This window comes from Trachemys scripta, chromosome 3, assembly GCF_013100865.1.
Source record: "Trachemys scripta elegans isolate TJP31775 chromosome 3, CAS_Tse_1.0, whole genome shotgun sequence".
Lineage (NCBI taxonomy): Eukaryota > Metazoa > Chordata > Testudines > Emydidae > Trachemys > Trachemys scripta.
The window spans coordinates 140,841,779-140,863,387 of record NC_048300.1 but is presented as its reverse complement, the minus strand read 5'-3'; the positions used below and the strand labels follow the sequence as shown (position 1 = coordinate 140,863,387).

General features: G+C 39.2%; 1 protein-coding gene across 1 annotated transcript in view; it reads right to left on the bottom strand.

Annotated features, from left to right (window-relative positions):
- Positions 1–21,609, bottom strand: part of ME1 (malic enzyme 1) — a 312,509-nt gene that overhangs the window by 7,897 nt on the left and 283,003 nt on the right. Inside the window, exons 11-12 of the mRNA XM_034766123.1 lie at positions 12,710–12,852; positions 9,875–10,048 (exon numbers count right to left, since the gene is read on the bottom strand). Of these exons, the coding sequence (XP_034622014.1) occupies positions 9,875–10,048; positions 12,710–12,852 (317 nt within the window). The remainder of the gene's footprint in view (positions 1–9,874; positions 10,049–12,709; positions 12,853–21,609) is intronic.

Sequence of the window (21,609 nt, the reverse complement as noted above, 5' to 3'; positions counted from 1 at the left end):
TGCCCCATAACAAGTATGTGGGTGAAATGAGACAATCACTGCTCTCGAATGAAGTCACACAGAAAAATAATAGAAGAGATAAATACCATATCACTCATGGTTGAACACTTTTCACAAAACGATCACTCCATATCTGACTTCTCAATCCTTGTCCTCAAAGGAAACCAGCACAACACCTTCAAAAGATGAGCCTGGTTGCTTAAATTCATAACTTTGCCAAGTTATAGGGTTCCCAACCCTCCAGGATTTTCCTGGGAGTCCTCAGGAATTAAAGATTAATCTTTAATTAAAGATTATGTCATGTGATGAAACCTCCAAGAATATGTCCAACCAAAATTGGCAACCCTAACCAGGCACTAAAAAACACAGTCTGAATAAAGACACTGGATTTAGGGCTTATTACAACAATCTCCAACCCACTAATCTCCCTCTTTTGACCTATGACTGCAGGGATGTTAACAGGCCACTTCAGCTTGAATGGTCTCTTAGAATATGTCTGTGTTAACTAGTTATGCTAAACAATCTGTTCCACCTTGTATTTACTCTGCGTATCTTTCCCAGACCTGAAGAAGAGCTCTGGGTAGCTCAAAAGCTTATCTCTTTCCCCAACAGAAGTTGGTGTAATAAAATATATTACTTCATTCACCTTGCCTTTCTAGAGCTTTATCGTTTGTCTTGAGTCATAGCATTGAATTTAATTTGATTTTAGATAACATTAGGCTTTTAAATGTTGTTGTTATGCTGTAGATTGGGTAGCCCACAGGCAGTGTCTCTTTGATCTATGGGCAGTTAAAAATTTCACTGCAGCCACTGAGCATGATCACTGCCTTCCATTCAAGCTAAATGAGGGAGTAGTTAAATGCCCCTTTGTTTAGAGATAGCTGACACAACAGAAGCCACTATCCATATTACAGACCACCATGGCATGGCACTAAACCATGAGGTCTGAGTGCAAATGCTGAGGGTGGAGTATTGTTTGGTGGAGCTGTGTGTGTCAGTGAGTCAGAAGAAGACAGAGAAAGCAGCTTTCCAAGGAGACAAGAGAAGCAGAAAGCCCAGAGTGAATGTTCTTTAGGCTGAGAGCTGGCTGGAAAGTGACTTGGAGGAACAGTGAGCAAAGAAGCTTTCTCCTGTTGTTTGATTCCTACTGTGTCCAGGGAAACAGGATTTTGTATACATTCTTTGTAAATAAACAAGATTGCATCAAAGAAATATCTAACATCAGTTTTTTCTTTTAGGCTATGTCTACACTACAGCTGGGATCGAAGCTCTGAGATTGATCCACCGGCAGTCGATTTAGTGGGTCTAGTGAAGACCCACCAAATCGACAGCAGATCGTTCTCCAGATGAGAGAGTAAGGTAAGTCAACGGGAGAGTTTCTCCCGTCAACGCCCCGCAGTGTAGACCCTGCAGTAACTCGACCTAAGGTGCATCGACTCCAGCTACGTTATTCATGTAGTTGGAGTTGCGTAGCTAAGTAGACTTACTGCAGTAGTGTAGACATAGCCCTAGTGGAAACAACCTCCAAGACCCTAAATATTGGCTAACCACTCAGGCTAAAAAGGGGTGACGTTATTATAGTAACTTTAAGTAAATCGAGGAATCGTGCTTAACTGTCATTTACACACAGCCTTATTTTAAATTCTATTGGAAGAGGGAATGCTGGCCAAGACAATGGCAGGTTATATACCCAGTACATTCACATGCATGCAAACTATTGCTATCAAACTATCAGCATTTTAAATTGATCTTGAAAAGCGTATTGGCCACTAAAAATCCACTAGAGGGAGCCACAATAATTAGGAATAGAAAATATAATCCTGTTTTATTTTATTTTATTTTGGTTTCCCCCTTAACAACTAGTGGTTGTTTGCTCCCCACCCCTCACCCCCCAAGGGTAAACAAGCTCTTTGATAAAACAGGACATATATTTATATTTGTCAGAAGAATAAGTGAGATCTGTTGTTTCTAATTTGATTTATTCTTGGATTTAACAGGTTAGGATTTTGCTGGGGACACAAGGCTTGAAGAAATTAGCTGCTGCTAGCTTAAAGCATCGCAGAGAAAATGTGAAGTGAAATGTTTTGTTTTGTAGCAGGAGACTACAGGAAGCAAGTTGGAGAATAAAAACTGGACACTATTCTGGATGAGACCAGTGACAACCTTAGCTCACACAGAATCCAAAAGAGTTTCTGTGCTGTACTTCTATAACAAGGTATTTGAAACAGTGTATAAACACAACCACAAACTAATATTTTTAAAGGAAATTTCACATTCTTCAAGTGTACTATGACTAAGTAAAAGCATTTTCAATTAATTTATGTTTTTAATAGAAAGGGAAATAGTCCAGCATTTAAATGGATGTCATCCAAGACTGAGCACATGGTATCAACCAGGTGCAGACATCTTGGCTATTTGGGAACATATTTTCTTTAATGAAAAGGTTTAACGGGATTATCTCTGAAGTGAACTAACTGTAGGCTTTATAGCGCCAAGAGTATTTCATTAGTTTATAATTCTGAACATTTTTGTTGTGCTTGGTAAAGTTTAGAGGAACAGGTAATGTTCCTTGTCATTGCAGAGAAATTGCCTGCAATTAGGAGGCATTATAGCTCACAGTACCTTAGCTTTATCATCCAAAATCAGTTACATTCTACTTTACTTGATATGAAGGGCAGAACACCTGAAAACAGAATCTGAGGTACTTACAATAAGTGAACTGTTCCTTCTATCAGAATTAATTGAAGAGGTGGCAAAGCAAGAGGTCAATAGTTGCAGGCATGCAGCCTGGCTTCATATTTTCAATAGCTCTCTTTTACAGATAAGCCTACATTACATGCTAAGAAGGTCTTTTCATTTAACAGTTATGTTTTGGGAGTCTTTTAAAATCTGGAGCTTGCTTGGCACTTCCATTCACAATTGTTTTTCAGCTTTTAATATCATAATTATTTCAAAACCTACATGACAAGCAAGGTATACTGTGATTTTAGTCCTTTATGGAAGATTTATACCCCTTTTCTTCCCTTCCCTCAGGACTTCAATGGAAACTTTTAACACCTCTTACCCTCAATGATTTGTGACCTTTTTTGGTGAGGGTTCCCTCAGTAGCCCATCCATGCTACTCCTAGCTCTTGCTTGTTCACACAGTTCAATACCGAGTGGTGAGCTTCCTCCCACACTCACTCGAGATTCAAACATGCTGCTGTTTCCAGCACAATTAGTGCCTGCAGTATGAGACCAATTGTGAGTATTCTATCCCCATAAGTATCATGAATGGCTGTGTATAAACTTCTGAGCTACCAAGACTGACTATATAGGGTAAAGATATTTGCTCATGTAAAATTTCATGAGGGACTTGAATACTGCATAATAACTTATACAGCAAAATCTGCACTGTCAGGAGGCAGACCCTGTTTTAAGCGATTTAAAAGTACTGTATCAGCCCAGTTTCCAGAACAACGTTGTTTGACTGCTAGTAAAAACTGCCTCTGTCAGCAACCAGTTTTTGCTAGTCTTTTGGACTGCCACTTAAGACATGTTTCAATTCATGTATATAGAACCTTTCATCCAGCAGTATTCCAAAACACTTTACAAACTATATATGGGAATCACTTAACCCAAACCAAAATGAAGCTACTTCTAGAAAGAAATGAGGCAACTGTTTAACAACACGCAGCAGTTTAGGACAGTAAGTGAAGAATACCATATCCAATTGAAATTACAGGGGAGGATTTGAGCAGGCAGGATGTAATTATCCAAAGTCCTATGAGATGGATCATTGCCCTTCTTGGATGGTTAAAGCCAATGGAAACAGTCTGGCCTTTTACTAATTTTACTGATGGAAACTGTGAATGTCCCTCAGCGAGAGGGCAAGCTGATGGCACTTTTTAAAGATGCCAGAATATATCTTGCTTAACAAAACTAGTGTTGGAAACTCCAGCTGGTACAGCATGCAGCTGCCCACCAGTAAGTATTGTAGACCAAAGGAGCAACATACTACATTTGCTTCTAGTTATCTTGCAGATGAAATTCAAGGTGCTGAATAGCCTGGGTCCCAGTTGTTTGAGCCCACTTTCCTGCCTTTGCTCCATCAAGACAACTTCAGCAGGAGGAAGAAGAAAAGCTTGGAGGAGTTGGGAGCTGGGTATTCTAATCTCTGGAGCTGTTGGGAATGTGTCTGAGCCTCACAATCAGGATGAAATGTAGCTTCTTTTCATCTAGGTTTTCCATAATATTTGCTGGATTCACTTGTTTTTAAATCTTCTGGATGCTACCCACTGTCTTAGGTGTCCTCAAAGACACTTAGTCAGCTGCTGTGGATATTTGAACTGTGCTCCACATTTTTGTGAAGCTGTTAGATTCTACTTGGTGTAAGGTGTACGTAGAAAGCACAGTAAAACCCTGTAAATACTTGTAGCAATAATAATACATTGGAGTTTACCCAGTACATAAGGGATAACACCTGCTTATTTTTTTGAAAGTTCCACGGGATCTTTAATAACTTTCAATGATCAGGGTTGTAATGTGAAATCTAATCTGAAAGACTAGATTACAGCAAAATGGTCTTCTAACCCTAATTGCATTCTGGGGGATTGCCTGAATACTGACTCAAAAGAAAGGATGCCACCTACTAATTCACTAGTTTCATTTCCTTCAGAACCTAATTTTTTCTTGGAGGTCTCCCTTCCAAGTATTGATCAGGTTCAATATGATTTTAATTTATGAGTCCACAATCTGAGAAAAATGGCTGCAGATTGAAAAAGAAAATAATTTAAATTAATCTTTTCTTTTTAAATGTCTGATTTTAGCTGTTGCCAATAATTAAACATACTTGGTTTGAATAAGAGTTTTTCAATCACAAATCATACTCTTTTCTGACGGATCATGAAGCAAAGTGTGTACGTGTAACATACACGGTCTGTCATGGAAAATATTGTGAAGTCACAAATTCCAAACAATCACTGAAACTAAGCAGGAGGAGATGATGGAGAAGGAAATCTTAAGAGAGCTGAAACCCTAAACTAAGTTTCATAGAAAACTGCAGAGGTTACATTTTTGATTTCTATGGAAAGCAAAAAATAAGGAGTCATAAGTGCATACATTAGGCACTGGAACAATTTATCAAGGATTGTGGTGGCAATTTTTAAATCAAGATTGGATATTATTCTAAAAGATATGCTCTAGGAATTGTTCTGGGGAAGTTCTGTGGCTTGTGTTATAGTGGAGGTCAGACTAGATGATCATAATGGTCCCTTCTGGCCTTCGAATCTATGAATTTGGAAAATTATTTTCTCTATTTGCCATTTCTTCTTTGTCTCTTTCACTGGCTCTTCATCAGCTGTGCTTTAGCCTTATATCTATAAATATTTCATTCCTCATGGAGCTGTGAACAGAAGGAGTCTATTTTTCACTGAATGCTTTGGTATGCACTTGTTGGTGTTAGTAGGCATCACCCTAGGTAACTCGGGGGGTTGGAAGACCCGAGAGTCGATGAAGCCCCCCCGCTCTAGGCCAAAGTGAATCAAAGCCCCTGCATGTTAAACTTTACTAACCTCACAGGCCAGCAGCTGGGAAGCAGTAGTGATAAGGGAAACCTACATGCTTCTAACTAAAGGACAAGATTACTTGCAGAAAGAAACAGTGAGAACAAGCCTCCCAGCCAAGTTCGTGTAATGTAGCCAGAGGGAGAATGGAGGAGGGGGGGTGAGAAAGGACGGGGAAAAAGGGAAAGGCTTAGTTACAAACTGTATAAAAGACAAAGGCTGCTTATGTGGTGTGCTTGATTTGAGACGTGCCTGTCTCCTTGCACCACTTTGAGATCTCAAATAAACTTTGATTGCTTCTCCACCCTGGTGTGTTCATTGGTACGAAGCACACCGGGCAACGGACCCCGCTGTTGCTGTCCTCGGGCACTCTGTGCCGGCAACACACTTGTAGTATATGGTTCATTCGTTGGGTGTTGCCTACTTCTGTGATGCTAAGAGGTTTATGGAGTTTTGAGCTCTAGTTTTTGAATCTTTTCATATTTTGTCTCTTTAGTCTCTTCATATTTTGTCTGTGTGTGTCTTGTTTGGTGCCTCTATAGATGATTAGTTGTTTGGGAAAACTGATTTCTGGTGCAAAAGGTTTGACTATTTATGTAATGTGTGCCATAAATGTGCACCAGACTTTACAAACATGTAGAAATACTGGGTCCATACCCTGAAGAGTTTTTAATCTAATTAAGAAAAATACAATATATGAGACAAGCATTCACGTGCAAGAAAGAATAGAAACATTAGTGGCTGGACAGCAATATAGGAAGACTAAGAAAGAAGGTATTTGAAAGGAAGAGGAAGTGTTGCTTTGTACATGGAAGATGGGCGAGACTATTCCAAACATAGTAGCAGAGGTTACATAGGAATGTAATAAGTCAAGACAGTATAGATGCAAATAATAGCAAAGTTGTGGATAGGATTATGAAGGATAAGGAGGCTGAAATTAATATGAAAAGACACCAGTGGAGAGATTCAGGGACTGGAGTGATGGGGTCATAGCAGTGAGGGCTAAATACACAAAGGTACTTTAGTTGTTGCAATGCCTAACCCCTTCCATGCCCTGCTACCTAGTGGAATCCTCAGTTTTGAGTTAGGTGCCCAGGCTCCCCATAAATGGCTTGGGGAGACTTGGGTGCTTAAGGAAGGGAACATAAGAAGCCAGAATGCCGAGAGAGGAGCCACCTAAGCTCCAGAAAAGTCAATAGGAAGAGAGGACAACAGTAAGGGTGGAGAAAGTTCCATAATGCTCAACCTGCTCCTTCCTACTCTAAATTTGCTAATATGACTATGGGTAATGCAATGAGAGGCTCTTTGTCCCTGTTCCCACAGTGGCAGCTAATGCAGATGGTCACAGGGCAAGCTCACATGTGCAGGTAGGAGGCTCCGACAGCAACTCATAGTCCCAAACTTTTCTCCTTTGCTCCCATGACTCTCAGTTATGTATGACTGACCTCTTAGCACCACCAATGGTGGACCTTCCCAAACCTCCCAGTCACATATAGTCTTCTGTTAAGTGGAGAGCAGGAAGGGAAAGTTCACACCAAGACAGCAAAAAAGAACAAAAATTAGAAAGTAAAATACAACAGAGAATAAAAGATAATCATAAGAGAAACGAACAGAGACAGAAAAGGTCAGGAGAGAAAATGGAAAGAAAAAAAAGATGGTGGTAACTGTAGCAGAGCATGGCACAAGGAAAAACATTATGAGGGAACCCTTCCACCAATTTCTCACAAGAGAACTCCACTACAAAAAATGCTAAAAACCCTTGGGCTAAAGACTCTAACAAGATAAAGATACTCTTGAAAGAATTACAAATAATAATGAAGGCAATAATAAACACATCCAAATATGGATAAGGTATTTGGTAGAGTTTCCTTTAGTCCAGACTTATATCAGTATCTCCCTATGGTTGTGTCTCTCTGTATAGCATTAGATAGATAGAGAGATGCACATACTCCTGAGGGCATTCAGTGCCAAAAAAATTAAAAAATCTGCACCAAAAAAATAAAATTCTGCGCACATTTTAAAATTCTGCCAATTTTGTTGGTCAAATAAATGTGATGGCTCTTTTTGGTGTTTCTCTTGTGTACATGTGACAATCAGGGTCCAGACACCCCAGGGGGAGAACAGAAGGTTTAAACCTAAAAATAAAAGCAATTAAACCAACCAATTGAATACTATGTTGTTTTCCTGTAAGAGGATATCAAGATCTTTTATGAAATTTTATAATGCACTGAACTTAATAATCATTATGAGATATGTACACAAGATACGTGTGTGTGTATATATATAAAATGTAATGGTAACTGTGGTGCAACTTCAGCATCACTTCACAACAGGGTGGTAAAGCAATCAGGCAGGAAGAAGCTACCTCTCCAACCAGACAAGTCTGGCTTTGAGCACCTAGCCATTGTCCAGCCCAGAAAAAAACCAATATGGAACCATCCAAGCAAACAGGAACAGTTGAAACTGAAAAGAAAAATTCATCTTTGGAACCCAAGAAAGGAGGGAGTCTCCCCCACTCTGAATATCTATAGTGACTGAAAAAAATGCAAACCCTTTTAAAATGGAAAGGGTTTGAACTGAAGGCCAATCAGAACTTGGGGGACAGATACCTCCAACAGCTAGGGGGGCATGCTGGAGAATTGCTTTAAAGCAATAGATAACTCTTAGAAAATAATCCCCTAGAAAAATGATTTTAGCTAATATGAAAGTAAAGCCAGAGGTGGCGTCTGTATGTTTATTTTCTGTATAACGTGTATATGTTTGTTTTCCCTTACTATTTCATTTTTGAACCTGTGGGTTATTTTTTATAAAGAAGTTTTTAAATAAATTTATATATAAACTTTTTGTTTATTTTTATCCCAAGCAGATCTCTGGTGTGCAAACTGCATGGAGTATATATTACAAAGTGAGCTGGTTTCCTGCCTCCATGGGTAACAAACCAGAGGGGAATGTTCCAAGTGTCTGGTAATTAAGAATGTGAGGACGATGTATTTCGGGAGACCTATGACTGGAGGGGGGGCGGCTTTTGGTGTCACCCTAGAAAGAGTAACTTGGTTGGTGAAGCCTTATGTTTGTGGGCAGGCTACTGGTGTCAGAGAATTGAACCACAGCTGCATAGCAAAAAGGTGCCTAAAGTCCTCTAAACCTACAGGGCTGGTGGTGTCAGAACCCCTTACTGGTCAGGGTGGACTCCAAAACATCATAGTATGTACTTGGCATGAAAGCTTTTCTATTGCAAGAACAATTTATACCTAAATTCCATAGGAGGAGAAGTCACATTTTTCCAATAATGTGAAATACAAAGTCTTGCTGCTAACAATAAAAAATTAATTTGTCATTCTGTTTAAAATGTAGATCCTTTACTGGACCATTAAGTAAGCAGGTCAGGGGATCTCTAGGAAGGTACTATTTGACCATAAAGATGAATTGCTAAAAATTTCTTCCCAAAACTGTCTAATTCCACAATCACCACATCTGCAAGTATGTTCACCTTTCCTCACAACCACTCCAACAGAGCGCCTTCCTAGTAGCAAAAATATGACTGTTTTTAACTTGACTTAAATGCCATCTAAACAGTAATTTATAACAATTTGCTTTATGACAGACACAAATTGAAGATACATATCCCCTTTCCCACACAGAGACCCACTCATTCAGATCAAATTCTTTGTCTGGGTCCCTCTCACATCCTTTCATCGGGGTTGTTTACTTATCAATATCTTTTTCGGTCAAAATTGTATACATCTTAGAAATTAAACCTTTTGTTCCAGCTTGCTCTTTGATCAACTCCTCAAATGTGATTAAAGGTCTAGATCAGTGGTTCTCAAACTTTTGTACTGGTGACCCCTTTCACATAGCAAGTGTGATCCCCCTTATAAATTAAAAACACGTTTTTATATATTTAAACACCATTATAAATGCTGGAGGCAAAGCGGGATTTGGGGTGGAGGCCGACAGCTCGCGACCCACCCATGTAATAACCTTGTGACCCCCTGAGGGGTCCCAACCCCCAGTTTGAGAACCCGTGGTCTAGATAGTGTCATCTTGTATCCAGATTTCAGAGTGCGAAATATTAAATGATGAAGTGAATTTCATACTGGACATCTGAACCCAACTAATATTAACTTCTTTATCAAAATAACTGCTTAAAATATATAAATGTATTTATAGCAGTAGAAAACTTATATTACCTTACAAATAAAGAGCTAAAATGTTAAAAGGAAATATTGTTTTCTGATTTGAAAGATAGCATTTGGATATTTATTTTAGTGTTTATTACATAATCACTGATTTTAAAGGTTTTTAAAAATTATTTTGAATAGTGTACCCACCTCAGCAGTAGTGAGAAAAATTTCTTCACTTATGTATCTCAATCCACATGAAACAACACCAAGGGCAACTCCAGGAAACACATATGCATTGTTACCCTGTCCAGGATAGAAAGTGCGCCCACTTGGAATCGTCACAGGGTCAAAGGGGCTTCCACTTGCAAAAATGCCACGCCCCTAAAACAAAATATATTTTGAAAGTGTTACTAGTTTGTTTGAGAGGAAACTTGTTCTCATGAAGGTTTTACATAACTATTTAAATATTACAATATTTCACTTATATCTTAACTAATCTTCTTGGCACTCTTCATTGGATATTAGATTTATTTGACCTGACAGATGTCCTGGATGACAGAATGCTGATCATAGTATCTACAGAGTATCCTGTGTGGCTGATTTATGCTATGGAGTAGATACTGGCTTATTAGGAAGCAACAGATTATATACATTTATTCAGAAGCCATGAATGTGATTTAGAGAAAAGATAAGGGAAAGTGTAAGCCAGTGTTAATGATCAATTCCTTTATCATCATGGGAAATACAGATGTGTAAATATCAGGAAATATGGGAGGAAACGTTTATATTTGTAAAATTCAATTAGTGTCATGCTGCCAAATGTAAGCTTTAGATTTGAGGTGACTTTAGGTGTCTCACTTTTCTGTTAATCTGACGTTCACCCTGTGCAGAGGGCCAGCACAAACCATATGAACCAATTAAATCTTCAAAATAGGACTTAAGGAGGATTTAAGTAGTGTATAGTCCTTGTGCTGACCCTTTGCAAAGGAATGAAATTCAGTCTTAGCAAAGGCTGAGAGCACTGGTGACACACCCAATCTCCAGTGCCTTTTGTGGATGTCTGAGGAGTTGTCTTGGAGGCAACTGTGAGCCCTATCTTATTAGTTTTCCCCATGTAGCTGATGATCTATAGCAGGGTTAGGCAACCTATAGCACGCATGCAAAAGGCGGCACGCGAGCTGATTTTCAGTGACACTCACACTGCCTGGGTCCTGGCCACTGGCCTGGGGGGCTCTGCATTTTAATTTAATTTTAAATGAAGCTTCTTAAACATTTTAAAAACCTTATTTACTTTACATACAACAATAGTTTAGTTATATATTATAGCCTTATAGAAAGAGACCTTCTAAAAATGTTAAAATGTATTACTGGCACGCGAAACCTTAAATTAGAGTGAATAAATGAAAACTCAGCACATCACTTCTGAAAGGTTGCCGACCCCGATCTATAGTAAGAAACAAAAATCTAAATTCAGAATAATGAGATAGGTGAAATTCCAGAGGCTCTACTTGAACTACCTATAGTTCTGAGCCTTGCCTTGCTGAGATGAGAGTACTTTAGGCTTTAAATAGTAAGGACAAGTCAAGTAGGGGTAGGATGCTTATGCTCAGCCCTACAAGAGGTCCTTTGTCCAGCCCCCTTTAAAATTGCTAAAATGATTAATTTTTACTGTTTAATAGTTTTGAGAGACTCCTTGTAGCACAAAATGTTAGTTTATTTTAGGAAACTGAAAATGTGTATTTTAAAACACACCAATGTTCCTATTCAGTTCTTCAAAAGGATATTTTGTTTAGCCTGGTGTCATGCAGTATTATCATGGATTGTTTTTTATATGTTTTGGTGAGAGATATTCTGGTATATCTTTAGCTCTGGTTACCGGATATAGCTGCCCATTATAATCAACCGTTCATATTGTATGCATTCCTGTTTGACTCTTGCATTGAACTGTCATATGTACTTTTCAGTAGAGGAACGGGACATGCTACATTTTTGTTTGTATGACAGTACAAGCTTCCTTATACAAGAGGAGAAATCCAATACAGAACCCATGATCCAATGCAAAAGGCAGATGCATCAGTTACTCACACTGCTGCTGTGGTTATTAACACTCACTCCAGAAGCATAGGACTTTAAAAAAAATGAACAAAAAACAAACTGTAGTTCTTTGTTCTTAATTTTATTCGCACATAACCAGTTCTCTGTACTTTTCACCTGTGTCTTTAGTTACCGGAAATCTGAGTAACAGAGGTCAATGATCTTGGGGCCCCATTCTCAATACAGAATGATTTCTAGTATTTTGCTTCCTGCAAGAAGGCATGTCTATCTTACTGAATATTTAAAAATACAAAACATATCTTTAAGGAAAAACAGGTCACTGTGCATTTAAATGACAAATAGAAGGTGGAACTAAATCAAACATAACATATGTTACTAACAGTCTCATAATTGACAACTACTGATATGTTAAGTATAGTAATGAAGGACAGAGAGTATTAGACAAGCATCTAAAGGCTGGCTATAATGCATTGCCAACCTACTAAATGCTGCTCTATCCTAACTTGGTGGGGAGATTCTTGCAGATGGAATATAGAGTGCACATTCTCTGTCGCTAACTGCAGTACACAGGAACAGTTAGCTAAAAGCACTAAAACACTTCAATAAGGCTCCTCTCATTTCTTTGCTGTTTAATTTAGAATAAAAATATGGCTGTTTCATAGCCCCATGAAATGTATTAATATTAAAAATTGGTGAAATATTTTTCTGCCTAGTATTTCTGAAATGCAAATTAAAATCAAGCTATTCAGAGATAATTTTGTTTGTTTGGTGTTTTGTTTTGCTTCAATGGAATTATCAGATTTGTGATGTTACACATTTAACTGTTTCCACATAGAGAATTAACTAGTTGGTATTTCTAATCTAGAGCTTCTACATTCACCTAAAACAAATACAATTTTAAAACATAACAAAGCAATTGTTGATAGGTGTTTGTTTTTCTTTCTCTAACACTACATTTAGTGACTATATACATTAACCTTCCATTACCTCAGTCATCTGGTAGCACTGCTCTGCAGAGCACTCCGCTTTGCTGGTTGGATTACTTAGGGCAAAAATGATAGGCTGCTTGTTAAAGGAAGCCATATCTTTGAGAATCTGTTTTGTAAATGCACCACCAATAGCTGCAACTCCTAAATAAAAGAAGAGAAACACATGACAGAAAATGTAGGGAATGCAGTTTGTTCAAGATATTAATGAATGTCATTTTGAAAAGGAGTAACAATACAATAACATTTTCTTTTACTACAACTTCTCTATTAACATTTAGTTGATTTTTTCCCTACTTCCATGATAAAAACAAAGGAGTAACTTTTACATGTGCATAACCTCAGGACTCTATGTCTGCAATTGCTAACAATAGGAAAGTTACTTACCTGTTACTTACCAGTTCAGTAGCTGGAGTTACTCTCAAAATTGAAACCCCGGGGCTTTTAGTCATGAAATAATGCTAGACCTCCCCCCACACACACACCTCTCCTATACAGGGCAGAAAATAAACTAAACAAAGCTAAAACCTAATTATTAAATATAAATAACTAAAAGTATTTTTAAAAACCTAATTAAATATGCAACTAGAAAAAAAAGATGGATGTTGCAAGCTGGGTCCATCTCACACCCAGGAATGATTCAAAGGAACTGAGAGTAGGTTGGTTGTTCTTTCTCCTTTATACATTCAAGGGGGAGGGCTCAAGGGCATCAACGGAGCAAGTAGGACCAACAGATGCTGCTGGCTAACACGTTATGATTTCCAGGTCATGGGGCGCCTGCACACCAGAAGCAGAACTAATTTAGAGAAGCACTCGAAGAATACTAGTTAGCTAACGTTTGTCTAATGCTTTGATGAGGTAAACCAATGAAGTGCCATGTATATTTTTGATAGGGTGCTTCTCCCCTTCTCCCCTCATTGCAACCTTGAGCAGAAATCAAGCACAATCACACACACTTTCTACACAATTTAGTGTAAGGGCTGTGTGGCATTAACCAGCCCAATTGGACAGCTGGGGTTTGGGAAAGGCCATGCCCTGGTCCTCCACAGTAGCAAGACTACTTCAGACAACCTTTGGGGAAAATGCAAGGGCTACATTTCCTTTGCATGCCAGGGAGCTCCAGGAGCTCAACAACATAGGAACAGGACATACTGGGTCAGACCAATGGTCCACCTAACCTAGAATTCTGTCTTCTGATGGTGGCTGGTGCCAGATACTTCAGAGGGAATGAACAGAACAGGGTAATTATCAAATGATCCATCTCCTGTTGTCCGCTCCCACTCTGGCAATCAGAGGTTTAGGGACACAGAGCATGGGGTTGCATCCCTGACCATCTTGGCTAATAGTCATTAATGGACTCTCCTCCATGAACTTACCTAAGTCTTTTTTGAACCCAGTTACACTTTTGGCTTTCACAACAGCCCCTGGTAACGAGTTTCACAGATAGACTGTGTGTTGTGTGCAGAAGTACTTCCTTATGTTTGTTTTAAACATGCTACCTATCAATTTTGTTGGGTGACCCCTGATTCTTGTGTTATGTGGTAAATAATACTCCCCTATTCTCTTTCTCTACAGCATTCATGATTTTATAGACCTTTATCATATTCCCCCCCTTAGTCATCTCTTTTCTAAGATGAAAAGTCCCCATCTTTTTAATCTCTCCTCATATGGAAGCTGTTCCATACCCTTAATCATTTTTTTGCCCTTCTCTGAACCTTTTCCAATTCTAATATATCTTTTTTGAGATAGGGTGACCAGAACTGCATGCAGTATTCAAGGTATAGGCATACCATGAATTTATATAGTGACATTATGCTATTTTCTGTCTTTTTATCTATCCCTTTCCTAATGATTCCTAACATTCTGTTAGCTTTTTTCACTGCTGCTGCACATGGAGCAGAAATTATCAGATAGTTATCCACAATGACTCCAAGATCTCTTTCTTGAGTTGTAACAGCTAATTTAGACATCATCATTTTGTGCGTACAGTTGCATTTATCTACATTTAATTTTTGTAACTGTTCGCAATCTGCTTTGGACTTAACTATCTACAGTAATTTTGTAACTTTGCTCCTTTGTTTTACCCCTTTTTCCAGATTATTTATGCATATGTTGAACAGCACAGGTCAGAGTACAGATCCTTGGAGGAACCCCGCTATTTACCTCTCTCCACTGTGAAAAGTGATTGGTTTTTTCCTACCCTTTGGCCTGGTCTACACTGGGGGTAGGGGTCAATCTAAGTTATGCAACTTCAGCTACGTGAATAACGTAGCTGAAGCTGATGTACTTAGATCGACTTACCGTGGTGTTTTCACTGCGGTGAGTTGACTGCTGCCGCTCCCCTGTTGACTCCGCCTGCGCCTCTCGCGGAAGTGGAGTACAAGATTCGACGGGAGAGCATTCAGGGGTCGATTTATTGCGTCTAGAATCAACCCCCGCTGGATCGATCGCTGCCCTTTGTTTCCTGCCTTTTAACCAGTTACTTATCCATGAGAGGACCTTCCCTCTTAATCTGATGATTGCTTCTTTTGCTTAAGAGCCTTTGGTGAGGGACTTACTTTGTCAAAGGCTTCCTGAAAGTCCAAGTACACTATATCCATTGGATCACCTTTGTCCATGTTTGTTGACACCCTCAAAGAATTCTAACAGATTGGTAAGGCATGATTTCCCTTTACAAAAGCTAGGGTGACTCTTCCACAACATATTCTATTCATCTATGTGTCTGATAATTCTGTTCTTTACTATAGTTTCAACCAATTTACCTGGTACTGAAGTTAGGCATACCAGCATGTAATAGCCACGATTGCCTCTGGAGTCTTTTTGAAAATCAGTGTTACATTAGCTATCCTCCTGTCATCTAGTACAGAGGCGGATTTCAGCAACAGATTACATACCATAGTGAGTAGTCCTGCAATTTCATATTTGAGCTCCTTCAGTACTTTTGGGTGAATACCATCTGGGCCTTGTGACTTATTACTGTTTAATTTATCAATTTATTCCAAAACCTTCTCTATTGACACCTCAGTCTGGGACAGTTCCTCAGATTTATCACCTAAAAAGAATGGCTCACTTGTGAGAATGTCCCTCACAGCTTCTGCAGTGAACTTATTCAGATAATTCATTTAGCTTCTCTGTGATGGCCTTGTATTCCTTGAGAGCTCCTTTAGCAATTTGAGTGGCCTGTGGCCACACTGACTGGTAGGTTTCCTGCTTCAAATGTACTTAAAAAAAAAAAAATTTTTTTTGCTGTTAGTTTTCGTTGTCTTTTGCTGGTTGCTCTTCAAATTCTTTTTTGGTCTGCCTAATTGTACTTGCACTTGACTTGCCAGAATTTATGCTTCTTTCTACTTTCCTCAGTAGTATTTGACTTACAAACTTTTAAAAGATGATTTCTTGTCTCTAACTGCCTCTTTTCCTCTATTGTTTAGCCATGGTGGCATTTTTTTGGCCCTCTTGCTGTTTTTTATTATTTGGGGCATACATTTAATTTGAGCTTCTATTATGGTGTTTTTAAATAGTTTCCATGCAGATTGCAGGTATTTCATGCATTTACTCCTTTGACTATTCCTTTTAATTTCCATTTAACTAGCTTCTTCATTTTTATGTACTTCCCCGTTTTGAAATTAAATGCTACCGTGGTGGGCTTCTTTGGTATTTTCCCCCTTAGAAGGATGTTAAATTTAATTACATTATGGCTGCTATTATTGAACGGTTCAGCTATATTCACCTCTTGGACTAGATTCTGTGCTTAGGACTAAATCAAGAATTGCCTCTCCTGTTGTGGGTTAGAGGACTAGCTTCTCCAAGAAGCAGTTATTAATGGTGTGTAGAAAGTTTCTCTCTGCATTGGTCCAGAGGTGATATGTAACCAGTCAACATGGGAATAGTTGGAATCTCTCATTATGATTGGTTTTCTGTTTTTATAGCTGCTCTAATCTCCCTCAGGTGGGTGGTACTATATTTCTACTGCTATACTTATTATACATGCATGGAATTTCTATTCACAGAGATTCTGTAATACAATTTGATTCATTTAAGACTTTTACAGTATTTGAGTCTATGCTGTCTTTCAAATATAGTGCCACTACCCTAGCAGCATGACCTACTCTGTCATTTGTATGTATTTTGTACCCTGGTATTGCCATGTCCCATTTATTATCATCATTCTACCAAGTTTCTTGATAGCTATTAAATCAATATCATTTAATACCAGGCAATCAAGTTCACCAATCTTAGTATATAGACTTTTAGCATTTGTATACAAGCACTTATAAAATTTGTCAATATTTAGTTGTCTGCCTTCATGTGATGTAATTGAATGGGACTCTTTTGTCTGTTTCTCTTCAGTTACCTGTACTTTATCAACTTCTATCCTCTCCCCTTTATTAGGATATAGAGTATCCCCTTTAATAATTTTTTCTGTAAAGGATGTCTCTGTTTGAACCATGTGTTCCTCCACACCTGTCAGCTTTCCCCCAGCCATTAGTTTAAAAACTCCTCTACGACCTTTTAAATTTTACATACCTGGTTCCATTATTGTTTAGGTAGAGTCCATCTTTCCTGTGCAGGCTCCTCCTTTCCAAAAAGGTTCCTCAGTTTCTAATAAACCTAAATCCCTCCTCTTAACACCATCATCTCATCCACACATTGAGACCTTGGCAGTACTGCCTTTCTAACTGGCCCTGAGGCACTTTAGCTCCTGCAGCTCCATCTGCAGCAGTGAGACTCATGTATCATCATCCTCAATGCAAGGCAGAATCCAGCTACAAGCCACAATCCAGCTTTGTGAATTTCTCTCTTCACTTTTACATAGAACAGAACAGAGCTGGCATATATTGTTTGATATGCATATTATCTCAATGAAGAGAGAATAGGATGTACTCTATGTCCTACTGCCATGTGCAATAAACTGGGAGGTTTCTGAATAGTAGCTTACTTACCTGTAACTGGAGATTCTTCAAGATGTGTGGTCCCTATCTGTACTCCACGGAAGGGCTTACGCAGGCGCACCATGCGCCTGGAGTTGGAGAATTTGAAAGTAGTATCTGTTGGTGCATGCATATGCCCTGGCTCACCTCGTGCTTCCGTCTGAGGTGATAAAAGGCAGGGCAGACAGATCGCATTTCCAGTTCCTTCTCCACCATGAATCAGATAGATCCATAGCAGATCCATAGCACACATAGAAGGAGTGTGGGAAGTGGAAGTGAAGGCCAAGACTGGGTTCAAAAAGGAACTGGATAAATTCATGGATAGGTCCATCAATGGCTATTAGCCAGGATGGGCAGGGATGGTGTCCCTAGCCTCTGTTTGCCAGAAGCTGGGAATGAGCGACACGGGATGGATCACTTGATGATTACCTGTTCTGTTCATTCCCTCTGGGGCACCTGGCACTGGCCACTGTTGGAAGACAGGATGCTGGGCTAGATGGACTTGGTCTGACCCAGTATGGCCGTTCCTATGTTCTTATATGCGAAGCGAATAATTCTCTGGTCGGAATCCTCCATTGTGTAAAGATGTCGTGTACTACTGCATCATGAAGTTCCATTTGTGGTTGACCTCAAAATGTCAGCTGAGCGAATTTGCGAGCACATTCTGTGTCCCTGGATGATAGGCTGCGGACAAGAGGATCTGGTGATTGATGCACCAATTCCAGAGATTGACCGCTTCTGCACATAAAGCGGTCAATTCCATTCCTCCCTGTTCATTGATGTAGAAAGCAGCAGTAGTGTTGTCTAACATGATGGGAACAGATGAATGGGAGAAAGGATTGGTATGCCTTTCTTACAGCTCATAGTTCCAGGATATTGATGTGCATCCTGGATTCTCGGGGAGACCATGTTCCCTCTGTCATGTGATTGTCCATGTGTACTCCCTAGTCTACGAGAGATGTGTCGGTAATGATCATCTTGTCCGGTGAGGAGGGCAGGAAGGGAACTCCTACGCATACATGGGTTGGGTCTGTGCACCATTGAAGGGAAGACAGAACCCTGGTGGGGACTATCCATAGTGTGATGTTTTGGTAAGTAAACTGACTGGGCCCAAGTTTGGAGGCAGCAAAGGCAGTCACGTATGTACATGAAGCTACGTGGCCTAGCTGGTTGGAACATAAGGATTGTTGATGATGAATCTGTCCATCAGCAGGTAGGCCCATGCTGTGACTGAACTGATTGCGATCCCTATAGAGTCCAGGTATTGTGTGGAGTCTAGGATCAATTTCTCGACATTGATGCTGACTCCAAGGGACAAAAGAAGGCTGAGTAACATGGAGGTTGACGCTTGGGCTTTGTGCCTGGACCATGGAGCTAGAATCCAGTTGTTGAGATATAGAAACACGAGGGTCCCTAACGGCTGATATAGACTGCTACGACAGAGAAAACTTTGGTGAAGACTATGGGAGTGGTGGCTGTTCTGAAAGGGGAACCCTATACTGGAAATGGTGGGTGCCAATTATGAATCTTAGGAAGTATCTGTGGGCCGAATGGATATCAATGTAAAAATAAGCATTCTGCATATCAAGAGCTGTAAACCACATGCCTTTTTCTAGAGATGGGATAATAGCTGCCAACGTGACCATATGAAACTTGAGTTTGTGGATGAAGCGACTGAGATGACAGAAATTGAGAATTGGTCTCCACCCACCTTTCTTCTTGGTATCAGGAAGTAAGTCAAATAGAATCATGTTCCTTGGTATTCCGGGGAACACATTCTACCGTGCCCTGTTATAGTAAGGAATTCACCTCTTGGGTGAAAATGCTATCATGAGAGTGGTCTCTGAAATGGGATAGGGAGGGTTTTTTTGGAGGAGGTAGTGTGATGAATTAAATTGTGTAGCCATGATGGATGATGTTCAGCACCCATTTGGCCATTGTTTTTGCACTCTAAGTTTGGGGGAAGAGTGCTAAATGACCCCGCCAAAGAGGTAGGGGGGTTGTGAGGTGGTATGCAAGATGGTTGGTGTCTCTTGAGGTAGTCTCAAAAATATCTCTTGGTTGGTGGTTGTAGCTGTGAGGTGAAAGCCTGTGAAGGAGGTCCGGGGAGGCAGTATCTCTGGGTTTTCTTTCACTTCCTCGGTGGCTCATAAGGTCACTGAGGATAGAATTGGGGGGACCTGTAGCATTGGGTGGATGGTGGACAGTTGAATTTATGCTTCAGGGCATGAGTGTAGATATCCAGTGAGCGAAAGGTGGCTCTAGAGTCCTTCAGAGTATATAGTGCATCATTGGTCTTTTGATTAAAAAGATGGGATTCATTGAAGGAAAGATCTTCAGTAGTGTTTTGCGCTTCCCTAGGGAAACTGGAGGAGTGGAGCCAAGATTCCCTATGCATAACTATAGCTATAGCCATGAGGAGGTATCTGCTGCGACCACTGCCAATTAGAGTTCTGTTCTGGCTCCCAGCTTCCCTTCCTCAATGAGCACCTGAAAACGAGTCCAGTCCCGTTGTGAGAGGCTATCAGTAAATTCCTCATATTTTCTGTAATTCAGGAAGTCGTGTTTGGCTAGTAATCCCTTATAGTATGAAATCCTGAATTGGAGACTAGATGAGGAAAAGACCTTATGCCCCAAAAGGTCCAAATGCTCCCCCTTCTTGTCAGGTGGTGTAGAATGAGGGTGCTGTTGTCTGGCTCTTTTAGTCACTGCTTGGACAACCAGAGAGATTGGGTGTGTGTCAAGAAGAGAATAGATGGTAAATGGGATATATATTGTAATGATATACTGATACTGCATGTCGTGTTAGTATTTAATACATACAGATACTTTTAGCTGGATGCATATCATGGATCTTTTATTCTAATCTTCAATTTAACTGTTTTTTTAGCCTTATTTTCTCTAAACACTTTTTGTCTACTATGTGATTTTGGGTTTCAATCTTGGATGTTGATATAGTGTCTCTCTTTTGCATGTCAATTGCTTTATTGGCCTGAAGAAAAATAAGGGTGAATTCACAAATCTTATTTTACAGATTGGGATTAGAACTGGGTAAAATTTTTCAAATAGAACTTTTTTGGAGAAAAATGGAGATCTGACAAAACTGAAACGTGTTGCGAATTCATGTCAGTTTCACCAAATTATTATGGTAAAAATAATATCCCTTTAAAAAAAAAAGCAAAACATTTCAACATTTTCAAAATGAAAAATTTGATTTTTTTGGTTTGGAATGACTTCATTTCAAAACCTCCTTTGATTTTATTAAAAAACAACTGGAAACGTTTAAAGTAGTCAATATTGAAATGAGACTTTTTGATTTAGTTGAAACTAAATGTTTCATTTGGTCATTTTTTTTTTTTTTAATTTGCCAAAATTTTTGAAAACTTTCTGTTTTGGTTCAACCCCAAACAATTTTTTTCAAATTTTCATAATTGCCAGCAAACAAAAAAAATCAGTTATTTGCACAGCTTTAATTGGAACAGCATTTTGAAATGGTTATGCAGCATTTGACTATATCAGTGAAAAAAATAAAATGTTTCAGAAAACCAAGTCCCGCTTATTTGATTAATCACTAAGTGAAACAGTGAAAATGCTTTCAAAAATTCAGTCCTCTTTGTTGAAGGCTTACAAGATATAGGTTAGGACAATAATTCAATTGGTATTCTAAATTCAAAATATATTTTTAATGTTGTGGTAGTTGGCACAGAGTAAGATATGTTCACACTTTCTAACACCGATTAACAGTTTTAGTGAATAGATAGATTTTTAAAAGGTTACGTATACTGCAAATATTCAAGAACATTTGCCTTTTCATTCCTGAAACAGGTAGTAGAAAACTGTTTTAACTCTGCTGTATAGAGAATTGAAACATCCTTTCAGCTAGTTACTTCACTGAGATCAAGAACCTGCAGTTCTTTTAAAGTCAATGACAGTCTTGCCTAAACAAAGACTGCAGGATCAGAACCCAAATATG